Source organism: Spea bombifrons, chromosome 7, assembly GCF_027358695.1.
Source record: "Spea bombifrons isolate aSpeBom1 chromosome 7, aSpeBom1.2.pri, whole genome shotgun sequence".
Taxonomy (NCBI): domain Eukaryota; kingdom Metazoa; phylum Chordata; class Amphibia; order Anura; family Pelobatidae; genus Spea; species Spea bombifrons.
This window is the reverse complement of record NC_071093.1, coordinates 30,606,419-30,631,092: the sequence shown is the minus strand read 5'-3', so window position 1 is coordinate 30,631,092 and position 24,674 is coordinate 30,606,419. Positions and strand designations below refer to the sequence as shown.

Sequence of the window (24,674 nt, the reverse complement as noted above, 5' to 3'; positions counted from 1 at the left end):
CTATGAAGCTCCATTAAAGTGATTGCTGGCCTTTATGGTATATAGGTATATATATACACATTATATATATATATATATTTGGGATACGTAGGTGGTGCCTAGGTAATATTCAAACTCATAATCACGTAACAATGACATATATTATATGATCTAAGTTCTCCATTATTATTGTTAGAAGGTATAATACAAATTTAACCAAAAAGTGACTTACTGTGAGGCAGTGGAAAAGCTTGCATGTAAAACTTGTGACAGGTGCCAAGGCGAGGTTTGGTCAGCAGTTGGTCCATGGACATCACCAAGTCACCCTGCGTCATACGGCTTACTCTGTCTAAAACTTGCTAGAAGAAAAAGAAAAAAAAAAAACAGAAAGTGGATATTATGTCAATAAAAGGGTATTGGAAAAAACACTGACACATGCTTATTATCTAGTGCTATTATTAACACAAGCAAGAATGGTCTAACTAACAAAAGTTAACAAACAAATATGGGATGATACCTAAACTTACCGGTTTCACATTGATAACCAGAGTAATACCATGTTCAAGAAGCATATCTTGTGCTATCCTGGATACGGTCTTCTCTACTAGAACCAAGGTAGGTCGTACATCAACTATCCTTTGTACATAGTTCTTCAGAAACTCTCTTTCCTGGTGAGTAATTGACAAATCTCAGTAAGCATGCAGTGGATAATTTATAGTGGAGATTTTATATTATTTAACATGAGTACATTTTCTGCCACTCACCTGGAGGACTATGGGATCAATGCATGTAAACTTAGTTTCCTCTCGATATAAATACTCAATGGAACACTTTAGTAGCAATATTTTGGGAGTTTTAATACAGGAATTCATCTACAAAAAAAACACAATGTTTGGTAAGCAGCTCTCCAATTGTAAACCGTCACTGAAACAGACATCATTTTCCGTTACCTTCTTGTGTGCAATATTCTTGGTGCAGACAAAGCCATTGACAACAGTAGAGTCAAACTTCTTCCCACCTGGAATCTGTTAGAAGACATCAAGGAAATCAGATGATCTGCTGTAGGACATTGGCGAGAGAATCGCATGACTGAGAAGTGCAGCCTTTTTTAATGTATCTCTGTTCATAAACAAAGACCTTTAGCATCTGACCTATCAGAAGTTTGAGAATTAGGAATATTTTTAAACGGCAAAAAAAGTCTGGTACTGTAACAAATTTCATTGTAAAACCTCAAAGAGAGAGAAGAATCAGGCCACACAACGAAACACTAAAGAAAAAATAAACCCCTATTAAAATAAGAACAATCAAATATTCTGTAAACAAATAGAGTCATATATCTAAAAATATTCCAAATGTAAAGGGTAGTAAATATATGCATTTTTTACATATGAATGTGTATATACTGAATTAAAATACACACAATAACAAAAGCACCACAGAATGTATACCACCAGTTTAACAAATAAAATGTTCTAAAATATAGTTTATAATGATATAATTAACAAAAACATGTGCATTGAAATAGATAATGGGGTGAATCGATTCTAAATAATGGCTTGAATCGATTCCAAATTCATCCAAAATTAATTTAGACAGACAGAAAAAGGTTCACTCAGATATTGACTTCAGTTAAATGGATATAGTCAAATTGTGTCGTTCATACTTTTGCACCATTTATCATAATCAAATACATCACCATCTATCCACTGATCGCTTACAGACGTAAAACCTACAAGGAATTTTCCTGGACTACCACTAGGTGGCAGCAGATAACACCAGAAATCCCTTAAAGAGAGAGCTGTATTTTATTTTTTGTACCCTTCGTCACATCTAAATTTACAATAAAAACTAAGTATATAATCTGTTGGAAATTTGAAAAAATAACTTTTTTTACTCATTTAAAAAAGCTAATGAGAAAACCTGCAAAACAGATTTTAATATTTGTTACAAAATACTCAATGTTATAAGGCTGTAAACTCGTTTCAGCAAGGCCCTCCTCAAATGTTTCTGTAAATCAAGTGATTATGTTATATACTACTTGTAATGTCCTGTCTACCCATATGAATATGAAGGCGCTTTATAAAACAATAAATAAGTACAAGTAGCGTATTGCAGACAACCCCCGCTGCTAACGGCACCTCCTTCCGGCTGCAGCAGAAGTTGCCTACGCCTACCCGCTGCCCCAACTACACACACCAGCGAGTCAGAAGCACCAGCAGCATAGGTTACCAGACATTTGTCATTTGATATATGTCACTGCCAAACAACAACCCAATCTCTTGATTGCAGCAATACTTTGCATGCATAGGTTTGTGGGGTTGTTTGGGGGTTAAAAGGCAACATTTGGAAGAGATGCATTTTTCAATTTGGAATTTTGACATCTGGCAATCCTGCCCCCATGTGTTAATTTGGGACATCTTTAAAGCCAGACAATTTAGTTTACCCATCAAACCATTCCTTTCTGAAAGCTAGACACGCCAAAGTATTTCAAATGCTACTATTTTAACTCTTTTCATTCACTTATTCTACCACCAGCATTTGCCAATGTTTGTGTTGTTTTTTGTGTTTTGTTTTTATGCACACTCTACTGTAATTTTAGTACTACACATCCTATGTATTATGAATTGGTTTGAAGTACTTTACATGAACTGTTTTTATTACTAAATAATCACACATTTCTTTACCCTTTTTGATGCTCTTAATTTCATTATTTAGTAATTTAACCGTATATTCTTTTCACACAGGAATCAATAACAATATATAGTACATTGAGATCCAGTCCTCAAGGCTCACAGACAGATCTGGGTCAAAGGATATCCCAGCTTGGTAGCTTATATTCATGTGTCAATATACCCAAATTTCTGTCTGACATTTGAGTCCTGGAGGTAAACACCCTTGAAATGGGAATATTATAGAAGTCAACAAAACTTACAATGAAATTCCTAAAGGCCATTGCAACAGAAGTCTTATTTATACAGGAAATGTACCTTCTTGACATGAACATACTGACGAATGTCCATGTCGTCGTCGTTCTTGACATCGGGTCGGACAGTTTGGACGACCTGACACACCACTGGGACAATGACGTCTCTCCAGGAGAGAGAAAGTGACTCGATGTACAAAAGCTGTTGCAGTAGCGACATCATGTGACTGTGGTTGGCTGAACTATGAAATACAAAAAACACATTTCCTAATTCTACTGTCTCAAGGCAGAACTGTAATGGTATGATATTTTAAAGCTGACAATCTAATCAAACCCGAGAGACTTCACAGCTTTTGTCAGCTGTAGATATGTTCCGTGTGAAGATGGAACAGTGGGATGCAGCGCTTACTGATAAATTCTGACTTGTCTCTTCATACACATTTGTTGTCCTAAAGTCAATGACAACATTGATCACATTGTGACTCGTTTTCTAACTTCTCTTTTTATAAGCAGAGCTACAACGGATGGGATTTCCCATTATGCTCTTAGTCTTTTTTATTAAAAACTCACATCTGGGCAAATCTACACTGTTCTTAGGGGAGTCATTTTAGGAGACAACGAGGAATAAATCAACAGGGGGTCAATATGATAGGGCAAAAGGATTTTTATTTTTGGCATCTATGTAGACATCATGGCCACATAGCCCTGTCTAGCCCAGATTAGAATACTTAAAGACATAATTGTACACAATTCATTCACCACTGGATGCCTGTTTCTACACAACAGAAAATGCCACACATTGTGACAATCTGATGAGAACTAAAACAGTACAGAAGTAATTTTAGTATGCTAGAATACCTCAGCAATGAGGGCTGTGACAATGTCATAAAATAATGATATTTGCTTTTGTTCCATCAGATCCACAGTATTAATATTCCCATGATCCCGTTCATGAGCTTTCTTGCACAGGGAATCAATTTAGTGGACTGGAGAAGTGCCCTTGGCTACAGCACTTTTCGTGCAATGGGTCTAATTTCTTTATCACTAACACTTTTTTGTTGCATATACAGAAAAAAATTAAGAATGAAAGTGAGAGCGAAGCAGTAAACAGAACAGTCAATTGGTTAATATTGTGACTGCACCATTTCTACCACTTTACAGCAGAACTTGTCCAAAATACTTAACCCTAATTTGCACCATAACTGCTCTCAATACATCATTCCCAATGAGTGGTTCTGTCAACAACTAGGTTGGCATACATCCAGTTTGTTGAGACTCCTGACAGCTTTTGCATATACAGAGCCCAAACCGTAGTAACACATGCAGGAGTCATGCCTAGCGTGGCTACTAAAAAGAATCAGCAATGCAGGGATCATGTCAAAATTAATTCCTTACAGCAGTCTCTCCATTGCCTGCTTCTCTCCATTCTCTTCTCTCAGCTGATCCAGGCTGTTATGGTGCCAGCCCAAAGGCGTAAAGAGCAGATCCTTAGACTTTTCCTCTACTCGACGATTGAACAATGATTCTACAAATAAAAGGAGTACAATATTTTAGAGAAGGAACAACTTCCACAAATTCATACATCTAACACTTGTAAAACGCACATCCTCTTTTGTCATGTAAAAACAAGATTGCTTTTAACATTTGTTTTACTACAACTCTAATAATCATATTAAATATACATTTTTTTAAATAAAATGTTTAAATCTGTTTGCAGTAGGATTCACATAAGCTTTATACATCTGCTAATGTCTGGGGCAGATCAGCTTGTTTTTCCCCCTTTTATAATTATTTTTAATCATGTGAAATTTAGCCACATTTATAATTTTAGGGGAATGTTTAATTGACCTGGGACAAAAAAAAAAAACAGGCACTGGACGGTTGCTATTATTTATTGTTTTATATAGCACCCTCATATTCTGTAGTGCTGTACAATGGGATCTGCTATGATTTAAAGAATGTTTTGCTAACTGTAATTGTGCATTTAAATACAACATAAAGGACGTTTCAGATGCACATGGTGTGTTACCATGTTGTGAACAAATCTAGCATTTTACCAAAGCCTCCCAAACTACATCTACAGTCTCAAAAAATGCGAGTTCTTAGAAAACATCAATCATCTATATTGTTACACATAGACCCCTTCCTCGTACAAAAATCCTTAATTCTCCAAAAAAAGTAAGTTGTAATGTTTGTTTGTTTTTTAACAAAATTAGGGCTGCAACTAACGATTATTTTAATAATCGATTAGTTGGCCGATTATTTTTTCGATTAATCGATTAATCGGATAAAAAAAAACAATATGCAAATTTTTCGTTTATTTAAAAGAATTTAATGAACTGGATGTTAAAAAACAACTTAAAATTTACATTAACATTCTTATTTTGTTATGATGTAATAAAAAACAATATTTTCAAAGTACAAGAACCCAAACACAATATTTATGAAACAAAATAACCCCAAACATTCTGAAAAGAGGTGGACTATTACTGTTCAAGAAACTTTGCCCCAGCACTTTGCACCCAGCACTTTGCACCCAGCACTTTGCACCCAGCACTTTGCACCCAGCACTTTGCACCCAGCCCTGGCACTTTGCACCCAGCACTTTGCACCCAGCACTTTGCCCCAGCCCTGGCACTTTGCATCCAGCACTTTGCACCCAGCATTCAGCACTTTGCACCAGCACTTTGCACTTTGCACCCAGCCCTGGCACTTTGCACCCAGCACTTTGCACCCAGCCCTGGCACTTTGCACCCAGCACTGGCACTTTGCACCCAGCACTTTGCACTGTGCCCCTGCACCCAGTCTCTAACTCTGCCCTGCACCCAGCCCTGCCCCCACATTCTGCCCTGCCCCCACACTCACACTCTGCCCTGCACCCACTCTGCCCTGCACCCACACTCACACCCTGCCCTGCATCCCCACCCCCACTCTGCCCTGCACCCAGTCTCCCACTCTGCTCTGCACCCACACTCACACCCTGCATCCCCACCCCCACTCTGCCCTGCACCCAGTCTCCTGCCCTGCACCCCCCACCCCCACTCTGCCCTGCACCCCCACCCCCACTCTGCCCTGCACCCCCACCCCCACTCTGCCCTGCACCCACACTCACGAACCGCTCTGTGCGAATGGAGCCACTCGCACAGAGCGAACCGCTCTGTGCGAATGGAGCCACTCGCACAGAGCGAACCGCTCTGTGCGAATGGAGCCACTCGCACAGAGCGAACCGCTCTGTGCGAATGGAGCCACTCGCACAGAGCGAACCGCTCTGTGCGAATGGAGCCACTCGCACAGAGCGAACCGCTCTGTGCGAATGGAGCCACTCGCACAGAGCGAACCGCTCTGTGCGAGTGGAGCCACTCGCACAGAGCGAACCGCTCTGTGCGAGTGGAGCCACTCGCACAGAGCGAACCGCTCTGTGCGAGTGGCTCCATTCGCACAGAGCGATTCGCTCTGTGCGAGTGGCTCTGTGCGATCCGTGCACATAGACATGAAGAATACTTACCTCCGGAACGCGTCACATCCGTCACGTAGCTAAAAGAAGGCGGAGACTGCAGAGCGTGTAGCAGAAGCGGGGAACGCTCGCGGAGGTAAGTAAAAGGAGCCGAGTGCTCCAACAACGAATTGATCACTCGATTAATCGATAACGGAAATCGTTATCGATGATTTCCGTTATCGATTATTATCGATTTTATCGATTCGTTGTTTCAGCTCTAAACAAAATAATATCAATAACCATTGTGCAACAAAATTACTTAATTTGAAGATTTTGTAATGTAATAGTCATGCTGGTTAAGTATTAAAATCCGACATTCTAAACTCCAACACAAAAACTCAGTCTGGAGTTTTCCTGGTTGCAGGAAGAAATGCGTACATACCTTTGATGAAAGCGTCACTTATTGAAATGATCTGTTGGCCTCCTTCTTCAGAGATGAGAAATTCTAAGCACAACAGTAAAGAGCACAACAAGAAAAAGGGAAAAAACAGTTTAGTAAATGGATTCCAGTTGAGTCATGTCAGGGGCACACCCCGTCGGACCGGCTCTGGCAGGCTAATCCCTCACATTATTTTGGTCGCCGTGCACAGACTATTATGGCAGAGACACCAAGTCTCAGAGGTGAACAGAGCCTCCTCCTACTTACTTGACTTCCAAAAAGGCAAAACAGGACGACAAAACACAAGTTTCCTATAAATCAGAAATCGCACATTATTTTAATAATTAGTCTTTCACATTTTGTGTATTCCGGACTACAATAGAATAATTCATTCTAGATTGTTGCATTAGGGCCAAGGAATACTGAACCACAGTGTTTATCTAATACACTAGATATATATATCTCATGATAGTGACAGCATTAATATATGGTAAATGGAGACACTGAACACATTGCAGACTCACCACCAAATGGGGGCTTTTCTACTGGTAAGAAATCCTTGCCTGATTCCATGAGCCTCAATCAATTATATTTTTGAGTCAAACAAGGGGCGAGTAATAACATGTAACTCTAAGGTTATCACTTGGTATCTGATTTAGTACTCGGTGAAGAAGTTCCCCGGTATGCAAATCATCGTGTAACCATTTCCTCTACGACACGGGGATTCACGAGGAATGGTAGACACCACATAAACGCCGCAATGTTCTTCAAAAATCAACCAAACACAATTCTGAGACACACACATAGGTTTGGTGGAGTTAACCATCTGGGGAAAAAGAATCTTAAGGAATTTATTGTTAAATGTAAAGTCTTGCTTTAATGACGTTTTTTTGTTTGTTTTTAAGTTTTTAGAAACTGAATTAACACGTTTGTAAGTTGAGGTAAAAGAAAACATCTGCTTGCACCGTCTTTATATATTATGCAGGTTTAACTCTTTCACAGAAGAAAAATATCCCACAGTTTGCTTACCTCAGGTCATGAGATGAAATGTTTCATCTCAATTATATGTGTAGTTTAGTACATAACATGTTACATACATTAACACCATGTTATCGAGAAGCATGATAGCACTATTTCAAATGCACTAGGCAAAAATGGTGTATTAATGGTAAGATAACAGTAAGCCCCCCATAACTGCTACACTCAACTTAATTGTACATTCACATATTATAGACGCCTCTAAATAGTAAAAATGCTTCCCAGTATATTTTAAAACTGAAAAAAGCAACACAGGATCACTTTTCATTACTGTTTATAGAGAACAGCCATTAGCAGCAGTAGCAGTATACGCTACAATTTCTAGTCATACCTATGGTTTAGCAACTAAAAAGCTACTCATTATCTATGTTTGTACTGTAGTCTGAGGTTAGAATACTTTGGATTCCATTTAATTCCATCTTAATTATCAGGTAGTTTCAGGTCTGTACCAAAAATACAGAATTGTGCAGATTTTTGCCATCTCATCGAGGCCATGCCTTCAAAAGGAAACCATATACTTGTCTATTTTCAGGTAAATACACGTAAAAATCGTGCACCTTTTCAAAACGTAATGCACAGTAAAGCTACACCTTGTCAAATTATTAATACCTTTCTGGTCAGCTGGGTGAGGGGGTACGTGTGGGTACTTGGAGTGCTTTTTGATGTGGAAGTTGACGTTGTCCATCTCCACATTGAGACTGATGGAGGCAGCCGAGTCACTGTCCATAGCAGACTGGAAGCTGCTGACCGAGGTACGTTTGCTAGGACTAGCCGAGTCTTTATGTAATGCAGCCAATGAAAAAGGGAGCATAGAAGAAAGAAGGAAAGCAGTGGAAAGAAGAGAGAAAGTAAATTTAGTGCTTAGCGCTCCGCTCCCCAAATGAAGCCTTGAAAAGCAACCGGCAACTCATATTTTTGCGTAGATGCTAAATATGAGTTGTTTTCTTGATTATAATTTGCTTAAACAGTACATAAAATGAACTAGGATAGAGGCATACAAAGATCAACCTTGGGGAACACAGAAAGAAACCAAAAAAACATTGCCTTTTCCTGCCTCCAAGAAGGAAAAAGAAGAAACGGTGAATGGGTTATATCCACGAGGCAGAGAGGAGCAGGAGAAGTCTTTGATTTGTCTTGGAACCACATATGACTAAGGATATAACCCACGTATGCTACACCAACAAGGGCCATAAGAAGAAACAAAACGATTGAGAAGAGTAAAGGTAAACCAGAGCATGAAATGTTATAAGAAAAGCTGCTTTATAATAAAAAAAAAAAAAGGCATAAAGCTAAACCTTAGTAGGCCTTGAAATTCAGAGCTTTGTTTCAAAGGCCAGTTTCCTAATTCCTAATTTCCAAAATCTTGCAAACATTACATCCAGCACAGATACAAATGCGAACATATCTTGTAAATCAGAAGTTCTGAGAATGTACATACAGACTCAGCTATACCAGTTAAAATACATCATTTGAACACTGGTAAAAGATGTTGTCTTACTGGTAAGATTATCTTCCCCTTCATCTGCTATCTGTTCTGTGTCACTGTCATCAAACTTGATGTCCTTGAACCATGAAGGTTCAGAATGCCCTTCCACAGAGTTCACAGAGTCACTGTCGGGTGAAGGTGTTTCAGAGAATTCTGTACTCTACAATAGGAGGAAAAGAAAAAAAAGATGGTTACCGAGTCACTCCATTCATAGATGAAGTTGATGGGACATCAATCTTCATGTTTACGTTGATTTATGCAATAGAAGAGACTGTAAGGGGGAAAACGTATAAACCACAGCACATGGGTAACATGTCCAGATTTCATTACTTCATTAGGCACAAAATGTAACTACACAAGATCAACAGCAATAAATGATATGGTTTTTTTTTGTATGAGAGTTAATGAAATACCGGAGTACCTGAAGAGGTCTGTACAAGGCATACTCATCCCGGAAGAGCTGATCGTGATGAGAGACACAGTCCAACCACCTTCCGTCCATAAGGGCTTGTCCTATGGCAATGGCTTGTGCTCTAAGGAATATGGAGAAGGTAAGAGACTAAATGCTACTGGGTAACCAAAATAGATGACAACTGGAAACAAATGAATTTTTTTTTTTTTTAAATGGTCACCTAAATGTTATTAAAAATATCATAATAAAACATATCACTTGTATTCGGGAAGCAGAAAGATGGAACACCTTGTATTACGACGGTTTTCCTTTTTGTACGTCTACTTCTCACCCCAATACAAAAGCCCTATTTACCAGAGAGTTTCAGCAAAATGGTAAGGGAGGGATGAGATTCTGATGTATATATAAATGTAAACAATTAAAAGTTTGCTTTTTTCCTACTTTACGGAAAGGGTAGGACATACCTTCTTTTGGATCAACTTTAGAACTAGGTATGTGTGAAAGGTTGAACTTGATGGACTGAAATCTTTTTTCAACCTACTATACTACTACTACTACTACTACTATACTGTAGCTGAAAAACATAGTGAAAGTGGTACAGGAAAACAGTAAAAACAGAATTTAAGAAAGCCTTGGGTGTTTATTAAGATAACCTATATAATTAAAGTTTACTTCATAAGGGCAGAGTAGATGGGTCCAATCAGTTTCCCTTTCTGTCATTACCTACAAAGGCAACTACTACAAGGTAGTAGAAGCATTAATAAAGACTCATCTACTGACATCAGACAAGCCAGAAGGCTTGTTTTTCCCTTAGAAATCTCGTGGTGATGCCACAACCACAAGGGATTCTGGGTAGGTGCATGCAAATAAGGTCAAAAACGATCACCTTGTTGAACAGTGAACAGTAATCAATCAGTAATCTATACAAACTTAAGTATGTAGCTGTGCATGTGGTTCCTAACTTGCATTTAGAGTCAAAGTAGCCCACAGCGATTTCCGTGTGTCTGTACAGAGGTGATAAGTCTACCTGGTGTTGATATGTCCGTTCCTCATCAGCCAATTGACAAGATCCTTCCCAACAATGCAGTTGGGATGGGTCCGCAGCCAGTAGCGATGGTCCTGGAATTCCATGCCACTGCTGTGGTGGCATATCTTCTTCCACAACTCTCTAAGCTGCACAGAGTCCTACAGGTGTAAAACTAAGATGTCTTAAGAGGCATGGATCAAAACCTATTGAAGAACTGTAGGCCTTTTCCTTAGGAGCCACCTCAGCCAATTGCCAACAATCCTAATCCAGCACTAATTTTGTTACAAAAAAATGTTAAGATTTGTTAAAATTTAATTCAACTAGATTAAGTATATAAAAAAAAAAGTTAATCTTCATTAAAGAATTAACTTTCATTAAAAAAAGTTAATAAATATATTAAATTTTTATTAGGAGGCATTTATGAAAAATGCACATAGCAAGACAAAAGTATAAAGTTTAAATATATCTACAATGCAATACAATATGTTACTTGTAAAACCTTTTATATGAGAAATACAAACAAATGGGTAAGTTTATTATTCTGGAACATCTCAATCTTCCAGAGTATTATCGTCCATACCAGTATCCAAAGGGAAAAACAACACCCAAGAAAAGCAAATAGACATAGGAACATAAGGAATGGTGCTCGAAAACATAGCACAAGTCTCATTTTTCCCCAGTCACATGATTACAGATAATAAACTTTGCTTGTCATGAGATGGTTTATGTTGATATACAAGTCAAGTCTGTACTTATGAGAAAAGATACATTCCAGGCATTTCCAAGTTTGAAATGATTTCAGTAAACTCTGGGAAGACGGCCGCAACTATGTAGCGCGCTTCTTTGCTTATGTAGTCCAGAATCTAGCATGTCAAAATCCATTAGAACAACAGGCAGACATGGAAAGAGAAATAAACATACTGTATTTTAAACCTAATGCTTACCAGGAGTATTTTGCGCTCTTCCTCGTTGGTGTCATTTTTCTGGTATGCCCGAGAGGCCTGGGGACTGACAGATTCATAGGAGGGCACCATGGGGGAGCAAGAACGGTCAAGTGAAAGGTTCGTAATGCTTGCAGACCTGTGTGTGTGCAAAGCACATAACATTATACAAAAACAAAATGCAGAATTAATACATTCCTGCCAGTCAAGTACTAATAAAAAGGATATGAACTGAATTTCACACTGAATTGAAAGGTCGGAAATATTTAATGGGAAGATTTAAGGGGTTCCTTGCCTGTTTCGAGCAGGAGATTTCCCTGCATCTTCCTGCACAGAGGACAGCCGTGTAGCCAAGGAAGGTTTAGTGGTTTCCTGATGAACAAGGCTGAAAGGAAGAGGAGAACAAAGCACATATTAAATACTGGTATCTGGACGATATACCGTACACAGAATGGTTGGTTGGTGACATTTGACTACATAAACATTTTTCCCCTTAATGCTTAAAACACCCGTCAGAGAGGAGCAAGGTTGCTATATAATATGATGCAGTGTGTTTTACTACCTTTGCCAGGCAAGATCCTCCTCTAAGAAAATGTTCCGACTGGATTTCCTTCCTCCAACAGGAGTTCGGGGTTCCCCGGGCTCAAGCACAGACACAGTAGATGAAGAATCAGACAATGCATTCAACTCCTCCCCAATCGTATTACTGTCCGAAGAATGAGCGTAGTTTATGGCTATTTTACGACAGTACGTGCAAGCACGAAGATCACCTTTACAAAAAGGAGAAGAAAGCAGTTTAGGAATACAATGACTGGCATTTCATCTGTGTCGGAATATTATTGCGTATTGTATATGGAACCTAAATCATGCAAAACAAAGTTATCAATGGCTGGAAACAACTCTTTCACAATACCAATGCGCATGTGTTTATACTATGGATTAGCATGTGTTTGTGACTCCAATAGAGATGACATAAACCACTGTTAACTGGCATGGAAATAAATTTGGATGGCCTGGATTTTACATTCGTCCATTTTCAGCATTTGTAGACCTAGAAGATGTTAAGCGGTGAGGCAGAAACTCCACAGTATAGTGAATGCACCTCAGGGCATTATGTAAATTAGTTGAGCTTGTTTAAGTCTGTGCAGTTTACAAGATGGACTATCGCCCTGTAGAACAGACTACTGTTTGGGCTGGGTTTTGGACAGAAATGGAATATCAGTTCATATTGCATCAAACCTTCACTAAAGCCAATAATTTCCTTTTGTTCCTATGATTTCAAAACATAGCCATACTTGTCCTAAACAATATGATGTCTAATTAGTGTGCAATAGGAGAAATCATTGAAAGGGGGAATCTTGGTTTAATAGACGTATGGTAAAATAAAAAAAAAACTCTGCAATTTACAGTATGAAAACCCCCAGTCCTGAAGGTGTTGAAACTGGATCTTAAAACTATTTACCTGTATAACCCATAAATTTTCCTGGGATCTCCTGATTACAACAACGACTGCAGAAAATCTGCCCACAAAGTCGACAGTGGTGCCTCCGCCGGAAGGTGGTAAACTTCTCACTGCAGTCATAGCACTCTTTACACTGGCTGTCAGGCATCCAGTACTGCTTCAAGTCACTGTCCTGGTGGCAAAAGACATTTGGTTAACAGATACAAACAAAAATGTCAGCCATAAACACACATTGGTAACACAACTATAGTCTTATAAAACAGATCGGCAGTGGTCAAGTGTCTTTGCAGAGCCTACAGAGGCTAAGTATATTCTGATGCTCTTAAAGACCATGAATGTAATTCCACAATGTCATCGCAAGCTTAATGCCTCAATAGAACAACATATTTAGATGATACTGATCTTTCCAAGACAATACAGTAGGCTTCCTTGCTAATATGAATGTGTTCTAACACAGTTTTGTACAGTCTCATCTGGTCCTTAGCAGTACCTGACTCTTTCCTTCCATAATCTCTTTTAATCTCTTGAGCACTGTGGTCAGACTTCGCAGTTGTACAGCAGTGCGTGGGTCATGGCCTGGTGGTTGCTCTGCTTTTCTTCTTGTTTCTAAAGAAAGCAAATGAGTTGCTGCTTATTCCTTTGATTCTTATGATCAAGGATGCCACTTAACGAAAGGGAGACTTATACACACAACATTACTTCAAGTTACATCGCATGAGATCTATTTGTTTGTTTAACAGAAGAGATGCTACAAAATAGATTAATGGCTTTGAACTATAGCTGGTATCCATATGTTTGTAACAAATAAAACATGCCTCAGATTGAATTAACAAGGAGCCTTTGGGAATATTAAAGCTCAGACCTATACCTGAAGTTGCGGAGGATCTTCGCTCTCCTATCATTTGCTTTTTGAACTGCACTGGGGACCTATCTGGTCGTGAAGCTGGAGAATTGTGTGGACTGGACCATGTACTGGAATCACAGGAACTCGACTCTGCTTTATCTGAAGAGGCTGCTGGTCTGACTTCATCTAAAAGAAATGTAATTGCAGAAGTTTAACATAATTGTGTATTGATAGCATAAGATACGCCCCAAGTCCCTACACAGGCTATTTTTGAATGTCCACTTTTTTTTTGCCTCCCAGCACTCTTGTTGAGTGTTGTTGGGAAGTGGTCCCTTTTGTCCATGATGATTGGCCATTTGGGTTGTCATTTAAGTTTTATTTTGCTAGTAACCCATTTTATAAATTTTTACACTAGGACAAGGTCTCCATATTAGGTGCATAAGGCTTTGGCTTCATATTCTACTAGTTTGTGTAACCTGTTAATTATTTACCCAATACTCCATGGATGACATTATCATAACCTAATTTATGATTAAATATAAGAAGCTTTCCCTCATTAGAGCCAATCTACTAATGTGGATTTTAATTTATCAGGGTTACAGACAAAGACGGGTGCAAAACGCATTAAGCTTTCTGCTCTTCTCTCTTCACTTATATGGGTGTATACCGGCACATTATATTTATTCTCGGAGCGCAAAGCCGGAACACTTATTTGTTAATTCACAGTCATGCTTTCCACAACCAAGTTTCCATTAGTTAGCAAGGTCAAGGAAGCCTCCTCAAAACCACACGTTCATAATGTGCAATCCTGAGACTGTGAGAAACGTTTCTGGATCAATGGTTTCTCAATCCAAAACTATTTATTTTTTGTTGTGTAAAAGTTTTTGCTACTATAGTTTGTGATAATATCCCACTTGATCATCAGAAGAAAATAATTCAGAGAGGTATTGCAGAGTTGCATTGCTAGATTTCAGGGCAGTCAGAATGCAGCGCCACACACAAAAACTGTAAGGGTTATTTCTCCCAATGAAGACAGAGGAGTTTACCTCTAAATGACAGGAAGAACATAATAAATCAATTTTTCCATAAGAAGCTTACCTTTGGTGAAGCGGAAGAGGTTGACAAAGGAGCTGTAAGCAGACTTGAAGGGTGGATCTTCCTGATCAGGGGTCAGTGGTTTAAAATGAGTAAGGTGTGACGGGCTGCTTGGAGACCTTGGTAGCTCACTGGAGTATTCCAATGTTGGTGAGGACTTATCATCTGTGGCCATCTCATGAGCGCTAATAGAATGATAAAATAATACTATTCAGCACAGTTCATTCTTATATGCTTTCAAATATATGTCAATTTTTTTGTAATTTTTCATTTGTACGAATTTCAGAAAAAAAGAGGAGGGGCCCCAATGAAACAAACAAAATTGAAACACAGAGCTCAGAATTTTTGTTCGCATTTCATAGCTTTTTTCACTCTCTCAATATCTCCCCCCATAGTTTATGTGTCCTGATCTCCTTTAACACAGCTCCACTTCTGTTGCCTTATCCTGTTTTTCTACTTTCTTCGTCCACTTCTCCCCATTATCGGCTCTGTTAAGCATCCGTCCGCATTATTCTGGCCTTTCATGGCACTTCCGCAAGAGAGCGTAGCCACGGCACGTGCCACAAGGACAGCCTCTTCTCCAATCACCCAATCAAGGGAGAGGGTGTGAACAAAGGATCCACTCCTTTACAGAAGCGCTCCGGGATGCCTGGTTAACGGAGCGGCTATCGGGGACAAGCAGATTAACACAACAAAAGAAGTGGAGCTGGGGAAAAAGAAACTGACACGGAAGCAGTTGGTAGAGAAGGTAGGGAGACATTGAGAGAGGGTGAAAGGGCGTGAGAGAGTGAATGAATGGGTGAAAAACTTTGATCCATTTGCACAAATCCAAAAAGTTTGATTTATCCCCCAATAGATGCTTGTGCATATCCCGATAAATGAGTTACCCTGGAAATCAAAAACTTTTTTTTTTCAAGCATCCAGGACCCTTTTCCACTTAAAGTGACAACCCTTGACCAAATATCTAAGCAACTATGGTGATTGTGTCAATCGTATATATTTACACGGACATAGGTTCTTTCTAGTCCTATCATGACTTATATTGAGCTGCTTACCGTTTATAGAATTACATTACAGTATGTTTCAGCAATCATAATAGCTACACATTTTCAAAACAAGCCTTGAAAACTAATTGGAAACATGTGCACAAGAGGTTCTACGAGAGGTTTTAATGAAGGTTTTAATCCACTCTCATACTCGTTACACAACTTGCATAGAAGGAACACTTTCAAATAACAAACACAAAGACAGTTAATGATCTATTTTACTGTAACAAGAAACGTATATAGTTAACAAGCAGAATAGGCATCTATCCCTGAAACTGAGCTGCAGCATGGTGAGCAACACCATACAGCAGTTTCACAGGACAGGTTCCACTCAGAACAGACCTCGCCATGGTCTACCAAAGAAGTGGAGTGCACGTGCTCAGCGTCATATACAGAGGTTGTCTTTGGGAAATAGACAAGCAGACTAAGGACATGTATTATTGGAATCATATCCTGTGGTCCGATAAGGCCAAGATAAACTTATTTGGTTCAGATGGTGTCAAGCGTGTGTGGTGGCAACCAGGTGAGGAGTACAAAGACAAGTGTGTCTTGCCTACAGTCAAGCGTGGTGGTGGGAGTGTCATGGTCTGGGCAAGAGTGCTGTCGGCACTGGGGAGCTACAGTTCATTGAGGGAACCATGAATGTCAACATGTACTGGAGCAGAGCATGATCCCCTCCCTTCGGAGACTGGGACGCAGGGCAGTATTTTAACATGATAACGAACCCAAACACACCTCCAAGACGAACACTCCCTTGCTAAAGAAGCTGAGGATAAAGGTGATGTACTGGCCAAGCATGTCTCCAGACCTAAACCCTATTGAGCATCTGTGGGGCATCCTCAAAAGGAAGGTGGGGGGCGCAAGGTCTATAACATCCACCAGCTCCGTGATGTCATCATAGAGGAGTGGAAGAGGACTCCAGTGGCAACCTGTGAAACTCTGGTGAACTCCATGCCCAAGAGAGTTAAGGCAGTGCTGGAAAATAATGGTGGCCACACAAAATATTGACACTTTGGGCTGTACTCACTTTTGTTGCCAAGGTTTAGATTTTAATGGCTGTGTGTTGAGTTATTTTGAGGGGACAGTAAATTTACACTGTTATACAGGCTGTACACTCACTACATTGTAGCATAGTGTCATTTCTTCAGTGTAGTCACATGAAATCTGTGACAACACTGTAGTCTGCATTAACTGTTCATAACATGATCTGATCTACATCTAAGTCACAAGTATAGACAAACAATGTCCTTAAGCTAATGACACACAATGATAATCTTTCATGTTTTTACATGCTTTTGAAAGCAATAACGTCAAACAAACTTTCCAGTAGCTGCAGATCAGACCTGTACAATGTTCAGGGGGGATTTTTGGCCATTCTTCCTTACAGAACTGTTTAAGCTCAGTCATATTCTTAGGTTGTCTGTTCTGAACAGCTCCCTTTAGGTTATTCCACAACATCTCTAATTGGTTCGGTTCTGGACAGATTATATATTTTATAAGCCATTTTGTTGGACACCCTGACGTTATCCTGTATGATGATACCTTGATAAATGTGGGAATTCATTGTCCCCTTGATGAAACCATGCTGTCCAGGCCCAGAGGCAGCAAAGACACCCTAAATCATGATGCTCTCTCAACCGTACTTCATCGTTGAGATGATGCTTTCATGTTGGGACGTGGTGCCCTTTTACGCCATACGCAGTGTTACATGCTCTTCCCTAACAATTCAACCTTGGTTACATCAGTTTACATGATATTTCCCAGTAGTTCTCTGGAGTGTCAAGCTGCTCTTTGGCAAACTTCAGGCATGCAGCGATGTTTTGTTTTTTTGGGGGGGGGGCAGTGGCTTCCTCCATTGTGCCCTGCCATGGACTCCATGTCTGTTCAATGTTTTGCATATAGTAGACACATGAGGATCCTACGCTTTGCACTTTTAATCATCTTGGCTGGGCACCCACTTATAGATAATTTAGTACTCTGGCTACTCTTCCTACATTTATAAACAATTTGTATAACTGTGGACTGATGAATATGTAAACTCTGATATTACGTTTGTAGCCCTTTCCAGCTTTATACAAATGAACAATTCTTGATTGTAGGTCTTCAGAGATTTCTTTTTTTTGTGAGGCATGGTTCTTGGGAATAGCAAACTCAGAACGGTTAAGCATTTGTTTAGATCAAAGTAGCTCTAAAACACACCTCCAATTATGTTTCATTGATTACGCTCCAGGTTTGCTAACTCCAGACTCCAATTAGCTTTTGTTAAAGTGATTAGCCTTGGGATACACATACCTTTTCCAACTCACACTGAATGTCTGGATGATGTATTCAATATGGACAAGAACAAAACAACAATACAGCAATGTGTGTGTGTTATTAGCTAAAACAGATTGTGTTTGTTCATTTTTGTAACCTAGGTGAAGATGATATCATTTGTTAGACACATTTACACATAAATGCTGGTAATTCCAAATGGACAGCGACAAGAAAACGTTTTTGAAAACATCAAACCTACCAATGAGCAACATGCAAATCTTAACAGATATAATCAAGAGCCTTTTAAGATCCAGAAATTGATCTATCCATAGGGATATTACAGCTTAAAAAGGCTCCAGCACTGAAATTTTAGAAGCCACAAAAAATGTAAATTCAAGCTTATTATTAATTTTTGTTTATTATTAACATTGTTTCTGAATCAGGCTATGAACTAAACTAACCTTTACCTTGGTCAATCTATACAATGTAACCCCCAAATATTAAATGTTCATGATTTTAGCTTAATTGTAGCTGTCTGTAGTCATGTAACAACTCAAAGGTTAACATGCAGAATATCAAGTTTTCTTAAACAGCCTTAGACCTCTTAGACTTTCAGCTTAAGGTCTCCCTTGATTGTATGTACCTTACATGTGAAAACTACAGGAAGTGCTTTCCTTGCAAATGCCAGACATGCAGCTTCAGAGCATGTGACACTGATCAGCCACAAAACAGAAATCTCCGCTTTATGTATGAAGCCAAGTTAACCATGAAGAGGACATTTACTTTATTTCTGACCTAGAGGATTAACCAATGAAATCTTCTATTTAATACAATGCAACGGTTTACTAAGCAGGGTAACAAAATGAGCAATGAATAAATCAAGCTGGCACCATATCCCTTGCATAGGTATTTGGCAATAACCAAAACCACACAGATATTCAAAAGAGAGAATCACAGGAAATGTATTCCTCATTTTTGTCTCATATCGGGCCCTGGAGAGGGACTAACTAAATTCTAGCGACCCATATTACCATATATTACTTATGAACTATAGCAGCAATTACTGCACAGACAATTACCACTGTAACATTGTGTATTAGAAAAAAGTTGTCTATAGTAACACAACCATGCCTACAAACATTAACCCCTTAAGGACAGCGGGCAGTCCCTAAACCCATTGAAAACAATGCATTTTGAGCCCATACATGTACGGGCTTTGTCATTAAGGGGTTAAAGGGGCATTCCAGCCATCATATTAAGGATACTTATAGGGTACTGTAGCATGTGTTCTTATTTACCGAGGCTGTTAGTTTACTGTCCTATTAAATGGCCAAAGAGAGATACTTTGGGTTTACTAAGATACAGTTGGCTTTACAACTGTTTATGTGACTTATTGATTGCCATATGCGTAACTAATCTAACCTCTGATGTTTCTATACGTGTTATAGCAGCTTTTAGAGCTGTACAACTCTGCGTAAACCTCGTACCCAGCAAACATTCTGAGCACAACTATGCCTTTGTGTTTTAATGGAATATAATTATATGATCAGAATCACTGGGCAGGATTTGACAAACCACGAAAGGGTCACCATAAGGGTTCTTCTATCTTTCACCCCAATAGAGGGGCATCTTGGTAACACAATTAAAACATTCTAAAATGTAATCTGAATCCGATGAAAAAATATATCAAAGTTAGAATTATAAAAAATTGTAATTACATTTTTTTCAAGAATCCAAATGTACAACTACACAGCAAATAAAAAAAACCGGCTGACTTAACTGTGGCATATAGAACAATGCCGCAGTAAAGTCTAATTTTCCATACACATAAAATTAAACTGGACTATTAAAATTGTCCCATGATCAGTGAACTAATAACCCTTCATTACAGCCCTTGTTCCTAGCCTTAGCCCTTTTTTTCTGGAGAAAAATAAAACCTTTTGAGACAAACCAAATGAAAGAATACACAACTTTGAAACATAAGTGCATCAAAATAAAAATAAATAAATATAAAGTATACATATAAACTAATTTCATGCGTTAGGAAGGTGTTAGGTAGTAGATCAAGCAGGTTTTTCCAATTAGCCCGAATCAAACACTGTTTCTCAATGATACATTAAGTCTCATTAAGCTTGTAGATAATTAATCTATGAAAGATATTTAATAGTTTTTTGGTAACACAAATTAAAATTGCAATGATAACCCAGCCATGTAAAATCAACATTATAAGCTGATCTATGTAATATAAAACTACATCACAGAAGTCATATAATATAATGGAAGTTATTCTCACTGGTGTAACATTTTATTTGAATGTGACCTGTCCTGAGTTAGAGATTGGGAGGTGAAGACATTTCTATGTAAAAAGGGCTGTGTAATGTAAGAGGCCCGTGTTGTGTTACCTCCTCCGTTATGCAGGGACCACAGAGCTCGTATTCAGCGGGACCCGTTGCTCTGGCAGTGAAGGCTGTCACTGATGTCTACTCCTGGATCCCTGTGTGCGTATATCCAGCTGCACAACTGCTACTTACTTCCTGTTCCCTGCCAAGCTGAGACGCTAACCCGGCAAGACAAGATCAACAGAGCGCGGCTGCCAGGCGTGACGAATCTATCTCCGGAAAAATCCAACCCGAGCTTTCCACAGGAAACAGGGCTTGCTTCCGAGTCAAATCATGTGACAGCATTTAGAACTGTAGCTGCAATGCTTTATTGTAACTAAAGTGCGTTAAAGGGACAATTTATTGTCACTGACACCCTCAGCAAAGACGAATGTTTATTAATGTACTACTGTGAGTACTTTAATATGCATTTTTCAAAAACTAAAAAAATTAAATCACTTATCTGAGCTAGAAGCTGCAGCTGGGTAGCTGCCTTCCTCCTATTTGCCACTGATTGGGTGCTTAAAGCAGCCAATCAGTCACAGGAAAGTGCTCCCTTTGAAATCAATGGTGGAGCTTTCTGCAGATGCACTGTAGCAGTATCGCCCAAATCAGGCTTCTTCAAACACCTGACCCTAATAATCCCTTATGTTTGGAATACTGTGGGAATTTCAAAATCACAAAACCATCTGCTATGTGTCAAGGTAACCCCCTGAGGCTGAGGACACATGGGGGTATGTTTGAGTTTGGGAGGGGGGCACTGATGGATTCTTTAAGAGACTCCTTACCTGCCTGCCCAGTCCCATTTTATGTCTAAATAACCCTGTTCTCATTGGGTGGCACAGGGTGAAGCAAAACCCCGTCTGGTCTGCTATAACCAGACTCCCGTGAGCTAGTCGGCAATGAGGGCACTACAAGCTAGAAAATGTTGCGCCTGACCGGGACCTAGCCGCAAATTCATGGAACTGTGCGGCGACTAGGAACCGCGGAGATGCCCGCCGATAATTGGTGCTGCGTAGCTACGGACACCCTTTGTCCCACCATGTCTCGCTTACATTAAGCTTGTGGTAGGTAACACTCGGTGGTGGTAATGGAGAGCAAGAGCTTGTATGGGAACCCTGGTTTTATTACCAATCTTTAGGACCGGGGTTTACCCAGCCGCAGCTATGGAACTCTGGCCCGGCTCCCGCGCGGACTATTCCCAGGGAATTTTCCGACACTGTCGCTCAGGGTCCCGATGTCGGATAAACTCTCCATTGGTACCTCGGGATTGGTGCCGCTCCCTCGGAATCACCCTAAAATAATGACTGGGTGGGTGGGCATAGAACTGTATGGCGGCACCGGGCTGTCTGGTAGTTGATGAGATTATACCCCTAATCCTATCATGTTTTGTGTATAAATATCTGTTTTTCTTCAATAATCTTAATTCTGTTTTACCCCTACAATAAATCTTGGCTAGTGCTAGGGTGAATATGAAGGGTTAATCCCTTGAGCAATTGAGCTTTCAGATCTCTATGGCTGAGCTACTCAGTCCGAGTACGGGTCTCAGTCACATGCATGATGCATTTTGATGTCTCTGGATAATGGGGGGAATCAGGTTAACTGAAGAATGTATTTTAGAAATGCAGTATATTCAACTAACTGGTAATAAGAGGATTTGTTTTAGTTTAAACTACATCATACAGCTCTTCTCGGTAATTGTATATGTCTTTGTAATAAAAATAATCATTACAGAGGACCTGTTATAAAAAAAAAGCAGATCACAGGGTCCATTGCAGGTAAGTATGACACATTATATATAAATATTGTGTTAGTGAAACTGCAATAGTGCTGCGTGGTCTTCCCCAACAATTCAACCTTAGTTTTATCCAGGTGTGTAACTAGAAGCCACAAGGCCCTGGTGCAAAAATTGCCCTGAGGCCCCCAAACAACTTGTCTGTGTCTTCTTTGCCCCTTGCCCCCAACATACACTCTGGCACACATATGTAAGCACACACAAATTACACTCACTTACACATACTAACACACCCGTACGCATTAATTCTAACACAGACTCCATCTCACCCCCACTTACACATCCATGCTCACGCAGACACCTACACATCCATGCCCACACACACACACAGTTAGACATCCATGCTCACACACAGTTAGACATCCATGCTCACACAAACACAATTACACATCCATGCTCACACACACAATGACACATCCATGCTCACACACATATACAATTATACATTCGTGTACACACACAATGACACAACATGCTTACATTCATACATACACACAAACAACCCCTGCCCCCTCTCACCGCCTTTGCAGCTTGCTATCCAGCTGCTCGCACACTGTGCAGACGGCCCCGGTTTCATCACGGGGTCACGTTTTCCATCTCCCTGTGCCGGATCAAAATAGTTAAGAAAGGGCCCTTCTGACCTGGAGCAGTGTGGTCCTGGTAGGAAGGGCCTCTTCTAAACTATTTTGAATTGGTACAAGGAGACAGGAACAAATGGTCCCCCCGGGCCCCCTAGAGGTACCAATCATCAATCCACAAAACATTTTCCCAGTAGCGGTAGAGTGTCAAGGTGCTGTTTGTTGCACTTGTTTAATGCACGGAGCAATGCTTTTTGTCACAGAACTTCCGAGAACTTCTATACCTTGGGGTTCCAAATTATATAGATATCTTTATCGAGCGGTTCGAGAGAAATCAGACACACAGACAGGAGTGTATGTGCAATAAGATCTCTGTTTATTATGGTGTATTATGGATAGAAATATATATATATATATATATATATATATATATATATATACATAAGCTTCTCGAAAATACAGGAAATAACGTCCTATTCTAACTTCACAGGGGGAACAGAGGGTTCCTCCGTGGTGTCCTGCCATGGACTCCATGCCTGTTCAATGTTTTGCATATGATTGACGTATGAACAGAGATGTTAGCCAGTTCCAATGATTCTGTAGCTCTCAGGCAGATCTAGAAGAGGATCCTCGCTGCAGAAAATGGAGAGATCTGCCCCCTAGTGGTCGACAGGAGACACTACTACAAATTGAGCAAGGGCAACTGTTGTCAGGAGCCAGGCCAGAATCAGGAACCGATAATGAGCAAACACGGCTCAGGCAAAAGAGTAGTTGGGGTTGTGAAACAAAATTCAGGGCAGTCAGGTAGTCAGCGGTAGTCAGGAAACAAGCAGAATTCAATACCAAAGGTTCAGATATACTGAAACCGCTAGTGAAGTACAGAGGCACGATCACAGACAATGTTAGGTTACAAACTGAACCTTCCTATCCATCTAATTAGGGGGTGGAGAAAAACGGATAAAGGTCCTTTTAATGAATAGTCATGATAGTCATCCGCGCATGCACAGATGGCTGTCATGTCTTCACGTAGGTGCTGGGAGGATCTGCTGACAGCTCCTGCTATCGAGACAAGCAGGGGGCTGAACGTGGGGACTGCGTCTCAGCTACCCTGCACAAGCGGACACTGGGACCCCGTGAATGGTAACAGATTCATTCAAGCCTTTATATATCACTCCATGGTTCTTTTTTCCTTCATTGAGCATTCTGCATGGTGCCCTTGAGTCATCTTGGCTGGTTCCCACTTCTAGGGAGAGTAGCCACAGTATTGTTGGCTGATAAATATGTAAACTCTTTGATATTACTTTGTAACCCTTTCAATTCTTGATTGTAGCTTTTCTGAGATTTTTTTGTGAGGCATGTTTTACATCAGTAGATGCTGCTTTGGACTAATAAACTCACATCTTATTTTTTAAGTCAAAGTAGCTCTAAAACACACCTCCAATCCCATTTCATTGATTGGATTTCAGGTTTTCTATCTCCTGACTCCAATTAGTTTTTGTTGAAGTGATCAAATACTTTTTCCAGGTTGCAGTTTGCCCT

General features: G+C 39.8%; 1 protein-coding gene across 1 annotated transcript in view; it reads right to left on the bottom strand.

Moving 5' to 3' along the window:
• PIKFYVE (phosphoinositide kinase, FYVE-type zinc finger containing) overlaps positions 1–20,964 on the bottom strand; it is a 58,089-nt gene extending 37,125 nt beyond the window's left edge. Inside the window, exons 1-19 of the mRNA XM_053471681.1 lie at positions 20,787–20,964; positions 15,086–15,267; positions 14,012–14,173; positions 13,634–13,749; positions 13,144–13,315; positions 12,244–12,451; positions 11,977–12,066; positions 11,685–11,820; positions 10,741–10,898; positions 9,723–9,834; positions 9,314–9,461; positions 8,425–8,592; positions 6,781–6,843; positions 4,298–4,427; positions 2,967–3,144; positions 930–1,004; positions 744–851; positions 507–647; positions 212–338 (exon numbers count right to left, since the gene is read on the bottom strand). Coding sequence (XP_053327656.1) covers positions 212–338; positions 507–647; positions 744–851; positions 930–1,004; positions 2,967–3,144; positions 4,298–4,427; positions 6,781–6,843; positions 8,425–8,592; positions 9,314–9,461; positions 9,723–9,834; positions 10,741–10,898; positions 11,685–11,820; positions 11,977–12,066; positions 12,244–12,451; positions 13,144–13,315; positions 13,634–13,749; positions 14,012–14,173; positions 15,086–15,257 — 2,464 coding nt within the window. The 5' untranslated portion in view covers positions 15,258–15,267; positions 20,787–20,964. The remainder of the gene's footprint in view (positions 1–211; positions 339–506; positions 648–743; positions 852–929; positions 1,005–2,966; positions 3,145–4,297; positions 4,428–6,780; positions 6,844–8,424; positions 8,593–9,313; positions 9,462–9,722; positions 9,835–10,740; positions 10,899–11,684; positions 11,821–11,976; positions 12,067–12,243; positions 12,452–13,143; positions 13,316–13,633; positions 13,750–14,011; positions 14,174–15,085; positions 15,268–20,786) is intronic.
• Positions 20,965–24,674: the final 3,710 nt, after the last annotated feature.